The 16,982-nt window shown below is 36.4% G+C and overlaps 1 protein-coding gene across 1 annotated transcript; it reads right to left on the bottom strand.

The window, feature by feature from the left end:
- Window positions 1-1,094: 1,094 nt before the first annotated feature.
- ARL5B (ARF like GTPase 5B) lies at window positions 1,095-16,962 on the bottom strand. The gene is made up of 6 exons (XM_027450668.3): window positions 16,796-16,962; window positions 9,769-9,829; window positions 8,333-8,480; window positions 5,440-5,523; window positions 4,084-4,235; window positions 1,095-3,043 (listed from the first exon to the last, which is right to left on the bottom strand). Exons 1-6 carry the CDS (start codon window positions 16,839-16,841, stop codon window positions 2,995-2,997), a joined length of 540 nt encoding a protein of 179 aa, XP_027306469.1. The 5' UTR covers window positions 16,842-16,962; the 3' UTR covers window positions 1,095-2,994.
- Window positions 16,963-16,982: the final 20 nt, after the last annotated feature.

Below are 16,982 nucleotides of genomic sequence, written 5' to 3'. Positions count from 1 at the left end.
CCCAGCTCAAATACAGGCTGGGTAGAGAATGGATTGAGAGCAGCCCTGAGGAGAAGGTTGATAAGCTAAAGTGTTTTCAATATCACAGAATACCAGTGGTTGAGGCTGCAAGAAAGCAAGGGAGGCTATCTGGTGCAAGCTCCCTCCTCAAGTAGGGCCACTCAGGTCACCTGTACAGCAAAAAGTAAACAAAAAAATGCTTCCTTATATTTAGATAGAACCTCCTATGTTTGTTTGCACTCATTACCTCTTGTCCTGGCACTGTGCCCCTGAAAAGTGCCTGGCTCCATCTTCTTTTCAGGTATTTGTTCACATTAACAAGATTCCTCTGAGCTTCCTCTTCTTCAGACCCAACTCTCTCAACCTCTCCTCAGAAGAGAGGTGTTCCAGTCCCTTGATGACCTTTGGCAACCTTCTGCCCAGCTCTTTTCAATATGTCTACGTCTCTCTTGTACTAGGGGGCTCAGATGCGGACACAATTCTCCAGATACAGCCTGACCATTGTTGAGCAGAGCAGACATACGCTCTCTTGACCAGCTAACAATACTTTCCACAACGTAGCCAATAATACTGTTAGCCTTCTTCACAGAAATCAGCTCACTTAACAACAAAGAATTTTTTTTTTTTTTTGGGGGGGGGGGAGTTTGGCAGTAAAAGAAAGCTATAATGCCCTAAAGCACCCCAATGTAAAACTGATTTTTACTAAACCACTTTTCCTCTAATAGGCTCTAAAGGTGATGAAGAATATGAACCTGAAGATTCCACACCAAGCCTTTTTCAAAAGCCACAACACACCAGCTGTGCTATTAACAAATGGATATCATAAATGGAAAACTGTTGTAGTAAATTAAGAAGTAAGCTCATCAAAATCATTGCTATTGTCAAGAATCGTTTCTCTGTAAAGGAGGCAATAAGGTATTAAAACATTTTGTTAATTCTAATATAAAAACCTCTGTTTAAAAAAAAAAGCTATCAGTTCAAGGGCTGTATATCCAGATGATGCTATATATATATAAAAACATTCAGGATCACATCTTAAATTACATCAAGTTGAAAATTTGTATTACAAACAGAAATTGTCACCACACAAGAAACCTCATTCACAGTATCATTTATTTTTTCATTTATAATTTACTTCCCAAGGAACAAAACAAAACTTATTTTCACAAATTAGAACAGTTGTTAGCATGAACATCACAGCAATAAGCTTTAGTATCAGAGTTTAACCTTGTTTTGCGTTCTCTTTTTAAGTATTAGTTTTGGTTTGTAATATTTTCTGAGCATTTTGACTTAACACTCGACATAGTATCTCCTAAATGTGACTTTTGCTAGCCAACAGTAATATGTAGCAACCAATCATTGATTCAACTTGTATTCAAAGTCTTTTTTAACACTTATATTTGATGGCATTGTTAACATTTCATTAATCTTTGTTCAAATAAAAATGGAATCATATTGAAAATTCACAAAACTTAAAATGTTATTAAAAACTCAGTGTGCTTGAATTATTAAAACAAAATTCATCAAAAACATTTTGTCATTAAAGGACTGTAGTCAATTAGAATTTTTTCCTAGTGACTATGCCCCATGTAGTTGTTCACGCATACAGAAACGCAGAAAGGTGCTTTTGTGTACTTTAAGCATTTATGTAGGTTAGGTATCTCATTGCTAGCTGTATTTCACTTGGAAATGGATGTCTAGTATTGATTTCCCCCCCCTCTCAATTTGCATTTTGTGTGTCCAATATGATCAATTAACACAGAATCTGATTCTCTTCTGATTTCAGATTCTCTTTCCAGATCTATCATCATCTTCGAATTGAATTACAAGTTACTAGGTCCAATCTTTTACCACCTGTTTTTTTAACCGGAAGTTCTCAACTTTTTCTGCTTCCAGTTCATAAAGTTCAGGTGAATGAGTAACTCGAACCACAAAATCAGAAAGTCTCTAATCCTGCAAATAACAGTAAAAACAAATAAGGCAAAATATTTTCCATGCAATGGAGTCTAAAAACATTTAGATTTGATAGTATGCAAATAAGGTCAAGTTTAGCTTCATTCTCAAATCCACATATACAGCACCATGATTCTGTTCTGTTTATAAATCTGGCTTCCCTTTTGATTTTACATTCATTTAGAAAACAGCACTCTCAATAAAAGGTGAGGAAGGCTCATGTATGTACAGCATTTAAAATTTTAACAGATTACAGATTACACATAACACTGTCTGTCATGATTCCAAATTTAATTACCAAGAGGTTTATTTTTAAAAATGGTATTTGAAGTCTAAATGAATAAACCAACACTTAATAATAAAAAAAATTTAACCACTGTGCAGAGATCTATTTTCAGGTGAAAGAGAGTCATAACCTAGAATGACTTATCAGACAAAATGAGAAGGACAGATTTCTTTTAAGGCAGAAATTCAATTATATACCAGGTTAAAAGCTACTTTAATTATTAACTATAACTAACTCATTCAGCATTTAAATTTCTGCATTCATAGCTAGTGCTGGCTACAACTCTGCCGATGTTCCAGGAAGACCAACTGAGTGTTTTTTAGTCCCCCATGGTTATCCTTGGAGACTAAAAACTATGCCAGAGTACAGTCAAACTATTCACTACTTTTTCATTATTAAACAAACTATGTTGATTTATTATGTTAGTAAGTTATAGAAACTTTTTAGAAAGAGGAAGTATGAAATTTTGACAATGACAAAACAGATTTTATAAAGCTATCATTGAAAAAGTTAGAATACATAGAGGAATTTAAATGCTTAAAAACAGATTCATATATGTCCATCCAGTTGAAGATTAGTGTATTAAAAAAAGGTTAAGAAAATACTTTGTGTTTCAAGTTCAACTGCACTTGATTCAAGTACAGCTTGGAGATTGGCTGATATAAATTAAACATGGTCACTGGCTCAGCAGCCAGAAGTACAGAAAAATGTACATGTTCACAGGATAAATAGAAGTCTCTTCTTTTGGAAAAAAGCTATCTCACTCCAATACGGGAGGTCATCCACTCCAAGCCTTGGCATAATCTGAAAAATAAAGAGATATTATATTGGAACTAGATCTATTGCAACATCTTAAGTGTTTTCTACTTCTCTTACAGCTACAATCATTTGCTTAAAATTAAAAATCATCTGGAATGGGTAATGAAACATGAACAGAATACACAGTGTTTTAAACTAAGTCCACTTAGTTTTTAGCCATAAGAAGCTGGTCATACATGCTATTTTATTGAAGCTTGGCACTTTTTCAATTTTTGTTCTAAATCTAAAACATGCTACTTTTAATTTGCTTACTCAGAAGTACATAGAACCAAATCATGAGAAACTGCCTAACTGAACACTAGATCTTTTCACTCCAAGACTAAAAGACAAAGGCTCAGTTACCCAGGCTGAACTGGTTCAAAAAAAAAAAAAAAAAAAAGAGGCAGTGTATCGAGAATTCCACAATACCATTAAAAAACTGTAAGCATGTCTATAATGAACAACAGGATCGCATGGGATCTAATTTGCTTGCTCACTCCTTTTGCATCTCTATTTAAAGGCCTTCCATTTCAAAAGACAGGATTCCCTTTGATTTGCTAGGGATTCAATTACCTAGTCTACACCACCTTTAACTTCACCTTTTTAAAGTAAATCATGATTTACCCAAGAAGGCCAGCTTCCTGTCATGGTGCTAATCTCCTTAGATTCTTCTCAGTTCATCCTGAAGAGGATCATCCAGTGATTTTACTCTGAGTCGTTTCTTGTGTTTTTCTTTGTTTGTTTGGATAAGTTGGTCTCAATGATACCAGTTTCAGGAGTTCTAATTATTCAAGGTTTCTTATGGGGAAAAAAACAGCAGCCTAGGATGACTAATGTTTCTGAACTGATGTTTGTGAAATAATTGGTGATGCCACAGAAATGTTATATTCTTGTAAAGGCTGTATATATAGCACAGCTGAAAAAAATGAAAAACACTAGAAAAACACTGGAATACTGGTAAAAAATACTAGAATACTGCTTTAAAAGATGAAAAATTAAGTACAATAATATATGGTAAATGAAAACACTAAACAGTAAACATTTACCCTTCTCCTGTCAAAGCACAACAGGACTGAATGTGCCACGGGTGATCCTTTATGGAGCTAAGGGTGAGGTATGTAGATATCTCAGCAGCTGTCATGCAGCCTTTCATGTCCTGCTTGTTTGCAAAGATGAGAACTGCAGCTTTCCGTAAATCCTAGAAGTAGTTCAAAGTATTCATAAAAGTTATTATATAGAACTAACAGGCTATTGCGTTAACTGAATGTCTCAAAAAAATGTAGATTAGCTTGTATGCAATTACACAGTAACAGGTAGTTTTAACAGCCTTACTGCATTAAAAAACAATTACATTAATACTGAAGAGACCAATTTATTTAGAAGTGTTCACCACAGGGAATCAAATTATAATACATTATACTACTACCCTTTTGGTTTTGTCCATATGTTTGTTATGTTAACTAAAGAAAGTCTTGTTAACATACACTTCACAGAGCTCTAAACTATCCAGACAGTGGATTTATTACTGGATAAACATTCCAAAAAATGTATTAGATGCTATTCAAATGGAAAACCCTGCTAGATATCATTCCCTTGAAATTACTTTCCACTTCATTAAGCAATTCCTGTAGTAATTAAAACAGTAACAATTAAAAAAAACTTTACTGCTGTTCCAAAAAGGGAGCTCTAATAATGCCGCAGCAGCTTTAGGAAAAACAGAAGCTAATAAAAAGTTGTTTTGTTTCTGTATGGAAATTAGGATTCCACAATGCAATGAAACAAACTGGGCTGCATGGTTTTAGGAGTAGAAGAGGGAAAACAAATCCAAAATGCAGGCAGCTGGCAGATTTAATTAAAGTGTTTAACATATTTAAATGTATATTAAATTTGGAGACAATTTCTCCATTAAGAGAAAAACAATAAACCTTTTGGATCTTAAGATGAAAACTCACAAGTAGTACTTATTACATTTGAGGCCTACTGATTGTTTTCAAGAGATAATAATTCACAATCTTCTGATCTTATAACACTGGAAACTAACTACAAAAAAAAATTTAACCACAAGAAGTCTCATTTCCTCCTTTTTAGGTAATATGTTTGCTCCTTACTACCAAATCCAAACCAGATTAATGAACTTTAAAGTAAAAACACATTCATTTGAAACATTGTAAATCACTCGAATTTTTGATTACAATCAAGCAAGCCCTACTATTACTAGAGTGCTTCATGATAGCTTTTCCTGTTTATTTATAATTCATATGGTTTCAAAACATAGTCAACATGCATGCACATTTAAGCTCAACTTTTCTGTGACAGTGTAACTTCTGTAAATATAGGAAGCATGTAGTGCTATTTGACTGATCACAACAAAGGGAAACAATTATCCCAACCCCCTACTTTACCTCATGAGCCAGCATTCTATAAAGTTCCTCTTTTGTGATAGAAAGTCGCTCTCTGTCAATGCTGTCAACAACCAGAATGATGAACTAGGGAAAAAAACAACAGTATAATATGTAAGTACAAAGTGTAAGTTACAGAAAGTACATTTTCAGGTGATCACTACCACATGTCTTTGTATGCAAGACAGACACACTTTCAGAGCACATTAAACTCTTGCTCTATTTTTTTTTATTGTTACAGCCTTTTGTCAGTGCCCTAGGAATCCTATATAAAGATTATAGGTTTTTTAAAAAAACATATATTGCTTATACATTTCAGCACTGCTATTAAGCTCTACTTTTATGTAACACATTTAAATCACCAGGCTTGATTTTCAGCCCCCACATCATACACAAAACAATGACGTAGGTACCAAAAGTACCTGCAGATCATGGATCACACTTAAAACATGGATGACAAAATCACTACAAAGTTATCAATGAAAACAGCTAAGTCTACTACTACTCCTGTACTCAGGAAAACAAAACTGAAATAGAAACTCCCTATTAAAAAAAAAGACTTAATCTACCATCACCACCGTCACAAGGCTTAAGAGAACTTATTTCAATGTCCTACATCAGACCTCAGAAAGCTATGTACCTGGAGGGCTTAGCATTACAGTGCAACACCTTAACCTCTGTAATGCAAAGTTGGCCTCTCACAACTTTGCAACCTTCTAACCTAGGCACTTGGAGACAGCTACGGCACTGATTTGACCCTTAATGTTCTTCCAAGTGACATTATTCTCATGGTCAGGCACTTGTGAATCCTTTAACACTGCTAGGTCTGGCGCATCAAGTTTGCCATGGGAGGCAATTGTCACTAGTGTGAAAATGACTTTAACCCCAGTTTCTTTCCTTTTTTTTTTTTCCGGTGTATTTTAATTCATAGCCTTATACTAAAAGGCTATATACTTACACTAGAAGGGGAAAAAAATAGTGTTACATAGTAAGTTAGATACACTTAAACAGCTTGTAAGCATTATGCAATAGTGTGCATACACAAACTGTAACAACTGATCAGTGTTCAGCATTTGCCCCTGACCAGAGTACACGCTGAGCTGCTCAAATAGCCTCATAAGTCGCAGCAACCAGTAAGGAGATCAAGAGGGAATCTTATAAAAATTATACAGCTACTGTAATAAAAGAATTACAGGGAACACATGCTGCACTGGAGAGGAAACACAGGAGATGACATTCATCTGAGAGTCTCCACTGCTTCCCTTCCAAGCTCTCCAATGGGAATATTTTGCCATCCCTTTTTCTCTTCTACTGTCTTTCCTTTTGCTTTTCTCCCCGAGAATAACTTATCCATGAGAGCTCCCTGCAAATCCTGGGCTCTCTCTTAAAATAGAATTGCAGAATCAAGTTAAGTTGAAACTAAATAATAGGTATGCTCTACAATTTTTTCCACCATTCCAAAGATTTCCTTTAGATTGCTTCAACTGCTGAATAAGAGAGAAGACACATAAAAGCTGCACGTGAGTTGGTAACAAAAAAGGAGGACTAGAAGTCACCGTTACAATTCTCCAACATATGCTCCAAATCACTGTGCCTTAAAGAAAATTAAGATTCATTGCCCATTGAAAATGACCACAAACTATGAAATACTAAGTCAATTTAATGCTGCTGTGGCTTTGAGATGTCTAGCAGATGAGGAGGAACAGTATAGCAATTATTCATAACAGGGATGCTAGGATTAGCATACCAAACAGACCCTTTTCTTCAGCTGTTTCCAGCTGACAAAGCTGCTAAGTTCTTTCCAAATGCTAGAAAGTGTTGGATTTCACACGCTTACTATGCAGAACATGATGGAGAGCATCTCCAAAAGGATCAAAAAAGAACTAAGACACAGGTCTACTCAAATTCCAAAAATCAAAGAATATTCAATGAACAAATGTGAAGAACTTATCTGCCAGATATTACTCACAGATGTTCTTCACCCTCTTGCGTATTTGTATGACATGTACCCATACTTTTCCAGATAAAATTAAAAGTAAGCTTAAAATACTAGAGCTGAAGATTGAGATGTTATCACCAGGCTTTTAATACATGAAAAGTTTCTGAACATCTGGATTGGATCACTCTAACCTCCCCTCTCTTAAAGAGGGGGATAGAGCAAAAAAAACCACTACACTTATTTTCACATAAGGTTTATATAACATCTACAAAACATCTCTATTTTTTAGTAGAAATGGTAAAAAAAATAGTTTAAAACCCTTTACATCAAGGTAAAATTTCTGTAGCCTCACTGTATAAGTGCATGTTGTGTTCATAACCTTTTGACAAAGAAACAGCGGTTGATGAATTCTACTCCATCCTTTCAAGCAATAGCAGCTTTATCAATACCTCATGAGTACTGCAGTTAGGTTTTCCTTTATCCTTTGGATAAAAGCCACAAGCTGACGACCTTTAAATACTGCTGCCTAGATAAAATTTTGTTCTTCATCTTTAGTTATCATTACTTCAGAACCACTTCAGCCTGGATGTACAGAAGCTAGGTTAACCATTGCATATCCTCACTGAACTTGACAAGTACATGGAAAAATTTGCTTTAAAATCCACTCAAAAAATATGCAATAACTCAATTTATTTTTTGTGTTTTTTTGTTTTTTTTTTTTAGTTTTTCGATTGCCTATGAAAGAAGTCTAACTCCACAGTTTATACCACAGATCAAACAACATTAAAGTAAACATGAAAAATACTTAAAATATTACCAGGAAATTGGCTGCATACCAAACATATTAGACTTAAACAATACAACTACAAACTTGATAAAAATCTACCAATGTTTCTGTTAAAAAATAATTTTAAACAAAATTATTAAATTTGCATACTTCAAAGTAGCTTCTCATACCTCTGTGTTCGAATAATAGGTATTCCATGATGACCGTAACGATTCTTGTCCTCCAATATCCCACATTAAGAAATGGGTGTTTTTCACCACTATTTCTTCTACATTGCTTCCTATGGTTGGAGAAGTATGAACCACTTCATTCATTAAGCTAAAGGAAACAATATAATATCATGAAGACCAGCCAATAAAATTCACAAGGCTTGTCACAGCTCAATCGCAACAAATTTGTTCCATAAAAGACTAAATATTTCTAACTCTGATGAAAACTTAAAAAAAAAAACAAGTCACTTCTCAACAATCTATACATATGAATTTCTATGGAAATAAAATATTTAAGAGCTGTTATTTAAACTAACCTATTTCACTAATATGAATTTAGTGGTTGACAAAATTCAAATGTACTTGTTTTTGTAGCAGATTGTAGAGATCAAAATAAGCATGTAAAACATTTATAACTAAGCATAAGCATATGCATTTTAAGTGTCGTCTTTTTTAATAAGACATTTTTCAAATAACTTTTTAGATAAATTAGGTTCTTAAAATGCTCTAATTTCAAAATGAGAAGTCACCTTTCTGAAGATCACAAATAAGGAGAGCAATTAACCATGCAAAATGCAAACCAGGATATAATTTTAGAAGAGCATTCAACTTAGCAATTTGATAACTGAATAAATTCTGAAGGACTGCTTGTTTACTTAGAACTGAGAAATTTTCAGCTACCTTTAAATATTGACAAAGAGCTTAAAGTGTTTTTTTTTGGAAAATACCCTTCGCTATATAGATATATAGATATATTAGATATATATCTAAATATATAGATAGTGATTTCATTATGCACTCCTCCTTCTCCATAATTACGTTAACTATGTTCCTGTCAATATTCTTGCATTTATCATAGACACTCCTGCAACGCTGGCAAGATTTGAGGGTGATACGATACACTGCAATGATGCTATTTAAAAAGTTTATGGTTGGACCTAGGCAAGTCGAAATACTATTCTGAGGAAGACTTCCATCACAGATTTTAGCCACAGGAACAAGGAAACCTTTGGAAACATTTATGGATTTTGCACAGTGGCTAGAACTCCCATTAACATAAAAATCACTTTCTTCTCTGCAGTTCTCAAATTATTTTTTCAAAGTTTACCAATAAAAATAGGCTTTGATATTTTACATGTGCATGAATTTTACATGTGCTTGTACGTGAAATTTTGTTATTCAATTGATTTACAATTCAGTTTTAAAATATTTCAGTTCTTCCACTTAGCATTTCAATACTAAATCTAAGTATGTTTAGAAGAACTAACACCATTCATGTACAAACTGTAACCTACTGCACCCCTAGAGTTTTTGCCAGGTTCCAAACCTGAATTTTCAATTCTTAAATCAATGACAAATAGTAAAATGAAGAAAAACAGAGTAATTTGTATACTTACAACTGGTAAAGAATTGTAGTCTTTCCAGCATTATCAAGTCCCACTATGATTACTTTGTGCTCTGCGTACACAGGAAAAAAAAGACAAGAATAAACTAGCAGAAACAGCAATAATTACAATTCTGGTTAATCACTTTTTCTTACTTAAGAAAGTAATGGCTTTTTTGTCTAAATATATTGTGATGGCTTTTAGGGAAAAAAATCCACAAAGCTTTATCTTCTCTTAAGACTACAGCTTAAGGACAAGTCAGTATTGGAAGTCTTCATACAGGAAGAATTACTAGCATGACTCCATTAAAAAAAAAGGAAAGAATGAAAAATACCAGGAAAATAATTTAACTCGTATCAGCGTCTTCTCTTATGAAGATGAGCAAACATCCAAAATAAAATTTACAGTACACCAAAGCCAAATCTTAGCAAACCACCAGTTATTGAGAATATTGAAAGAGCTAGCTTTCTACAGAATATGAGTCTGTTCCTCAGTGATGCAAAGCAAATCCAAAGCGTGCAGAAAACATTAGCCTAAAACACAAGGCTAAACAGTAACCATTAGTTAAGGGACCACACCACCATCATTTTTGTGGTACAAAGAGGAAGCTCTATTTCCAATAGATCACAAATTCTAACGCTCAAGTTCTGAGCTGAAAAGTTCTGCTTATATAACAGCAATCTCCCAAATGCTGCAATGTTATTTTTCCAAGCATTGGGGTAACAAACAAACAAACTCCAGAACTTATCTGTTTCTCTGTATTTAATCCTTTTTAGAATTTCAAATACAACAGCCCAGTCAATTACAACATGGTTTTTTTTTTGATACATGCCAGAAGATACCAATTTGCCTACTGACAAAAGATGCAAATCACTTGAGAGCAGAGAGAAGCTACAAATAGATACCAGAAGCAAAACTCACACAAAAAGCTTGTAAACAGGCTCACTCACAAGGGGTCATATTTAAAATTCTAAAAGCACTTATTCCAAAATAAAACTTGCTTAACAGCTCAAGAGATTTCCTCTAAAACACCATTTTCAAATCTAAAAGACTTACCACAAATTACTAAAAGGTCTATCAAATATCAAGGTGGTAGGTTTTTTATCCACAAGTGAGTAGTCTAAGGAAGAATAAGGAATTTGTTAAAGTGTAGATCTATTAATGTACATTCCGGTTTTTCATACTGAAAGGGATTTTAGTAAATTCCTTTGGACTTTTAGAAGTTTTGTTAAGAGACATGGCCCTAACACACGTTGAAACATACTTCCCCGTATCAATTTCTGTACTGTTACATCCTGCCAATGTATCCTAAGGAAATACCCTAGCTTTAAGTCCAGCAATACTTTTAGCCCCAGAAAAAGCAGCACAACTGATTAATAATCTTCCTTGATACACAAGTATGAAATCCTCTCTGCTTTCAATGTTAATAAAACATTCCACATAGCTAGAGTCTCCTTTTCTTCTCTGAATTCAGTGCAGTTAAAAGGGCTTTCAAAGTTTAAACACAGAAATACCCGTCTGTTGTTTTCAAAACAACCATATTTTTCAACTATTGTCTGGAATATGACTAATTCCGCAACACTCTGTTTGCATTACTTTCAAGAAGGAAAAGAAACCAACCAACCAGAAAACGAAAACAAAAAAATTTAGTAACATGTTACATCTGCTCTTTCCCACATTCACATCAGAATCCAGAGCCTCGCTTAGGAATGATTAAATGGTACCAGGCTACTGAAAATAAAAGTATTTTTCCCCAATCAGATGATTTTTTAAAAGCCACCTATATGCAAATGATTCATCTCTAATTGGGAAAGGGATGGTTGGGGGGAGTACGATGACACACACAGCTTAGCTCTGTAGTCAAATAGCATTTTATACAGTAACTCAACATCCACATACAAGGAAGTCATACAAGTATTAATTAATGAGGTGAGGACAAAATTAATGAGATTAAAGCATCAATATCTTATGCAAATAGCCGTCTCCACCTTTTATTAAAGTTGTAACAACTCATTGCTTTCAGAACTGTCATTTATGCTAACGAAAATCTCTTCGCTTACTAACAGAGAAGTTGAATTTCTGTCTAGTTTGGTTAGATAATTTTTGCTTGTACACATACATTAACAGATAAACACATGACCTTAAAAATTGTTATACTAAGACAAAACAAAGCTTTAACAAGTACTTGTTTACAAGAGCAACAAGTTGAAGGCAGATGCTTCATTTAAGAGGAAGGATGATTATGGGGTAAACCACAGGCTCTGATTTATGCTCTTTGTGTTTTGTACTTTGAGACTAACCCAAGTTTCTTATACTGGCTAGTATTGGTATCAGTTTGGGCTGTACTCCTGAATATCTTCCCAGTTCACTATGGTCTTGGCAATGGAAGAAGAAAATCCCTAAGACAGTTGCCACAGTAGAAGAGCAGAGTCTTTACAAATCAGGTAGAAAGAGGAAAAAAATGCAGTAGAAATGAGAAGAAGCAGCAAACACGTTAAAAAAAGACAGGCTACTTGAAAGAATCCAAAGAATTCCGTTATTATTAACCTTTCTTGGGCAGTTGTTAAAAGATATATCTATGTGGTATTGTTAAAAAAACTGCTGGCAGTTTAGTATTACAACATAACAGGAAAGTTATGATCTTGCAGATGTCAGAAGACAGACATAATATGCTCTTCTCTTCACTTACTCTTATATATTCCCCTACATAAGGGTTTTGTAAAAGGATCTGAAACTGAAGATTCTGTTAGTGTTTTTGCCTCTTCCTCTAACTTGAAAAAAAAATAAAACCACAAAGAAAAACAAAAGGCTAAATACTTAAGTGATGGGCAAGATTCTGTATTTGGAAGAAATCAGTGAGGGGAAGAGTACTGATCATTATCAGGCACCAAACAGCACTGTCCAGTTGCTAAGAAAAAACATCTTAGAGGCTTCAAAACCGAAGGCAGATGGAAGTTTGCTAAAGAGAAGGCAGGAGGAACAGAATTTTAACAGAAATTTTCAGCATAAGAATGCATTCTGCACACTAAGTGAAAAGCTGCCTTTGAATCTTGTATTCAAGCAGTTCTCTTGTGTTTAATAGGTCTTGTACTTACGGACTTACTAACAAGAATGAAAAATTGTCTATAAACTTCATTAGTAACTGGAATCAAATCCAAATGGATTTCCAGATAATCTCTGCTAGCCTAACTGTATGGTCCGGGGACTGCCAGCAAGCCTAAATGAAGTAACCCATGGAGTTACAAAAGTTCTACCACCTTGATTTAGAGCCAACCATTATTTTTCTTATAGCAGCATTTTCTATTTTTTTAATCTATAGCTTTTATTCAGAGCAACCTAGAAGATTATGAGCAGCTGTCATTTGAAACAACTAAAATACAGATTTGTGAACTTTTTAAAAACTGCACTCACACATGCACACAAGGAATAAGGTACTGCAAGAGTCAAAAGTTGCCTTTATCAAGGTTGCTATACTCACTTCTCTTTTCCTTGTACCTCCATTAAGAGTTACACAAATAATGATGAATAAGTCGGGCAAGTTTTATCCAGATATGTACTGACACAGGCATTAAGTTAGTTGCTCCACCATTTACTCATATCTCCACATGCTGCTTAGCAGACTGTATTATTTACTTTCTTAATCATAGCTTAAGAAAGACTTAAAGTCTAATTTTTAAAAAATATACTTTTAAAAATGAGTTTAAAAATAAAAGTCCAACTTGAACTTACAATAATTTATAACTAGATTTGAATTGGCTGTAGGCAACAATATTTTAAGTGAAAACAATACTCAGGCAATGTTTTTTGACAATTTTAAAAACATGGAAAAAGAATCAGGAAGCCATCAGTAAGTCACCTAGAACAAAGATAACAATCTATTTTTACACCAATTGTTTCTCTTATTAGAGAAATACCTACACGTCAGTTTGCATCATTCAATTACTCCTTGATTAAGAGCCAACATATTGAGAGCTGAAAAGCTCAGAAATGTTTAATCGTCCATTTTCAGTCTGTACTGTAAAGGCATGAAGACAAGAAAACACTGAAAATTAAAAAAAGATCAAATAAGGCCCTGGACCACTTTTGATCACTCCTACTACCACCAAACAAACAATAATAATAAAAAAGCGACTGTCCAAAGGCTACTGCCAAAAAGTCTGGAAACAAACCCTTCTAAACACAACAGCACCATACATGTTCCCTGACAGACTGTTCTAAGGGCAGACACTCTTAGCTTTCCTCTTTCCTAGTCATCCACACACAGATCAGCACAGGCATCACTCAAATTCCATAAGCTTGTCTGCACTGCACCTTGTCTTGCTCCAAAATCCTACATACTGGTTTTGGTGAGTAGATGATGCACTGTGATAGAAGTGAAAACACATTCTGCAAGTGGAGTAGGAGAAAGCAAGAAAGCTTTCCCCATCTAAAACTTTCCATCACTGGCCGTTGTCACATAGCACCATTTTAACTATTTTTTTTCTTCCATCATGGGCCAGTACAGATTTGCCAAACCAAACCACAAACAAAATAGGGGGAACCTATTGCAAGTGCGGCGAGTTGGAACAGAACTGACAGGCTCAGCTCCCTGGCAGAAACAAACACTCAGATGCTACCTCAACAAAGGGCTAAACCAGTTAAATATAAGAAGAAAAATGCTGCCAGAAGAGGTCAGTAGAAGAGATTAGAGTATCACTGGATGCCTGTAGGAACATGTTAGATCAAGTCTCTCCACCTTGTCTCCAGTACCTACCTCATCCTTATTATTGGAAAGAATGGTAAGGGAAACAAATTGCCAGAGAAGTTTAAGACATGTAAATTAATAGCGATGTTCAGTGCTTTAGTAGGATATGAAGTGTCTCCGTTATGAGTCTTTTTTCGCTTTGCAGAAATCATTCCGAATGAAATCAACTTTCTGTACATCACGCACTTTAACTGTGCTTAAACCAGAGGCACAAAAATGCCTGGGGCTTATTTTAAGATGTTAGTATCTTAAGATGCAAGTTTTTGAGAAAGCTACCTGACTACCTCTTTCCTGTAAGTTAACAGCATTAGCTCACCAGATGATATTTCCTTAATGTATTTAGCTGTCTAGATACTATTGATTAAATGCCTTTTAAATTTGGCATTTTCAACTCAGCTGCTATTAACCTTTATGTAAACTAAAACCGCACTGTGTAATTAATACCAGAGCAAAATGGCCATGACTTCCTGAGCTGTATCTTCTAGCACTTTGGCACAATTCCTCTGCCACCCTCTCCTCGATGGAAGCCACATGGCACTTTCTAAATCTTCACTTTGTTTGATCTTTCATTTTGCTAGTATCAAGCACCTCAGACTATCAGCACAAATCGTGCTAGCTGTGATGAACTGATTGATAACATGCTCCACACACATCTGGGTCTGTTTTTATATTTGGAATATTCCCTCTCATTTGCAAACACAGTGACTTTAACCACACCAGCCCGCTCAACTAGGAGTCTCATGGGTCAGTCCATGAATCATTCTCCAAATTTATCTCCAAAAAAAAGTCTAGATTTAACATATAACTAGAAGAACAACAAAAACAAATCAGTAATTACTGCCTTTATAATTAACATAATCATTATGGGGAAAATAACTGTGCATTTAGAGGATCCTAGTAGATTGGTCACAAATTTATTGTTGAAGAGAGGTTTTCTACGGTGGAATTTCAATCTTGGCCATGAAAAGAAACTCACTTTACTCTCTGCAGTTGCCACAATGGGGAGAACAAAACAAAAATGAATAAAACTCACCCCATTGGGATAAAAGGTGAATAGTAAGCATTTCATGGTACTGCCTCATCCACGATAATGTCATACTAACAGTTAGTATTTTGAACACATTAAAAGTAACTTTTAGAAATAAATATACAGTAGAAAAGACTTTTTCCCCCACTAATGAAACAGAATCAATGTAACTCAGTGATGTCATATACTAACAAAGAAAGAAACCAAAACAATGAAACTGTAACTCTTACTCCCTTCCTGAAAATAAATGTTGCCATCATAGGGGACCGTACAGACCAGCAATAAAAGCCACCAGAAGTTATGTTCTAATCAGATCTCTGCACACAGAGAACTCCACCACGTCTTGGTGGAGTCCTTGAGGGAAGGAAGGGAGCAGCGGACTGCAGTATTTAATAAACACCGAAGTAGTATTTCACAGATTTCTGGAGAGTAAGGGGACCCTGAATCCTTTCAAATGTTTTTTTTTTTTTTTTTTTCCACTCGAGAAAAACAAGAATCATCAAATAGATAGAAAGTAATCATTCTGAACACTTTGATAGAAGGCTTCACGAACGATGCGAGGACACAGCGTGTGAGTGGAGAGGGAGATAAATGGTTTGGCTCTTACTCCTCACTCCCACGGGGTGAGAAATGGTATGAGAGGTCGGATGGTACTAAGCACGACACGGAGACACGGCCCTGCTATTTACAGACTCTGAGAAGTTCACTCCTGGTGACAAGACCATTAAAGGGGCACCGGGCGTGCTCTGCTCCCACAACTTGTGAAATCGTGCTGAGATCGAGCCACAAAGCCGCAGTAACCCCGCTGCGGGAGGTAACAGATGGAGAGTGGGCACGGAGCCGGCACGGGCAGCCTGAGGAGAACAATACCTCCACCGGCCTGGCTGGGCCTCAAGGAAAAACACCACACACGAGGAGCTGCTCGAGCACCCCATCCCCTAACCAACAGAGGCTGGGGGAACGAGATTAATTACAATCAGCGGGTATGAAGGAGCAGATTTTAATTTATGGTAACCGAGCTAGCGGCAGCCGCAGGCGCTGAGCTCGGCACGAGCCCCTTCCGCGGGGCGCACCGGGAAGGACCCGGCACTCCGCTGGGCTCGGAGGCGGCTTCTTGGGGTCCCCACTCCGCCACCAGCACCGCCCGAGCCCCCCCTCACAGGCCCCGAGGCCGCCCAGGACGGAGCGGCGGGGCAGGGGCGAGCTGAGCTGCCGGGGAGCCCCGCGCTGAGGGAAACCCAGCCCAACCCGGAGCCCCCCGCGCCCACCTTGGTTCCCGAAGAGGCTCCAGAGCTTGGCGAAGACGAGGCCCATGCCTGGCCCCGGGGCTCGGCTCGGCTCGGCCCGCAGCGGCCCCGGGGCGGAGCGGGCGGGGAGCGAGCGTTAACCCCGCCTCTAACGGCCGCCACGTCACGGCGCCACCTGCGTCACCGCGCACGGGAGCGAACAGGCGGG

Source organism: Anas platyrhynchos, chromosome 2, assembly GCF_047663525.1.
Source record: "Anas platyrhynchos isolate ZD024472 breed Pekin duck chromosome 2, IASCAAS_PekinDuck_T2T, whole genome shotgun sequence".
Classification (NCBI taxonomy): domain Eukaryota; kingdom Metazoa; phylum Chordata; class Aves; order Anseriformes; family Anatidae; genus Anas; species Anas platyrhynchos.
The sequence above is the reverse complement of the archived record's forward strand: the minus strand, read 5'-3'. Positions and strand labels throughout refer to the sequence as shown.

Coding starts and splice junctions, on each gene's coding strand:
- ARL5B (XM_027450668.3), bottom strand. CDS start 16,841: ATGGGCCTCGTCTTCGCCAAGCTCTGGAGCCTCTTCGGGAACCAAG. Junction 9,830..16,795: donor GAGCCTCTTCGGGAACCAAG/GTGGGCGCGGGG, acceptor CTGTGTACGCAG/AGCACAAAGTAATCATAGTG. Junction 4,236..5,439: donor ATAGAATGCTGGCTCATGAG/GTAAAGTAGGGG, acceptor AACTACTTCTAG/GATTTACGGAAAGCTGCAGT.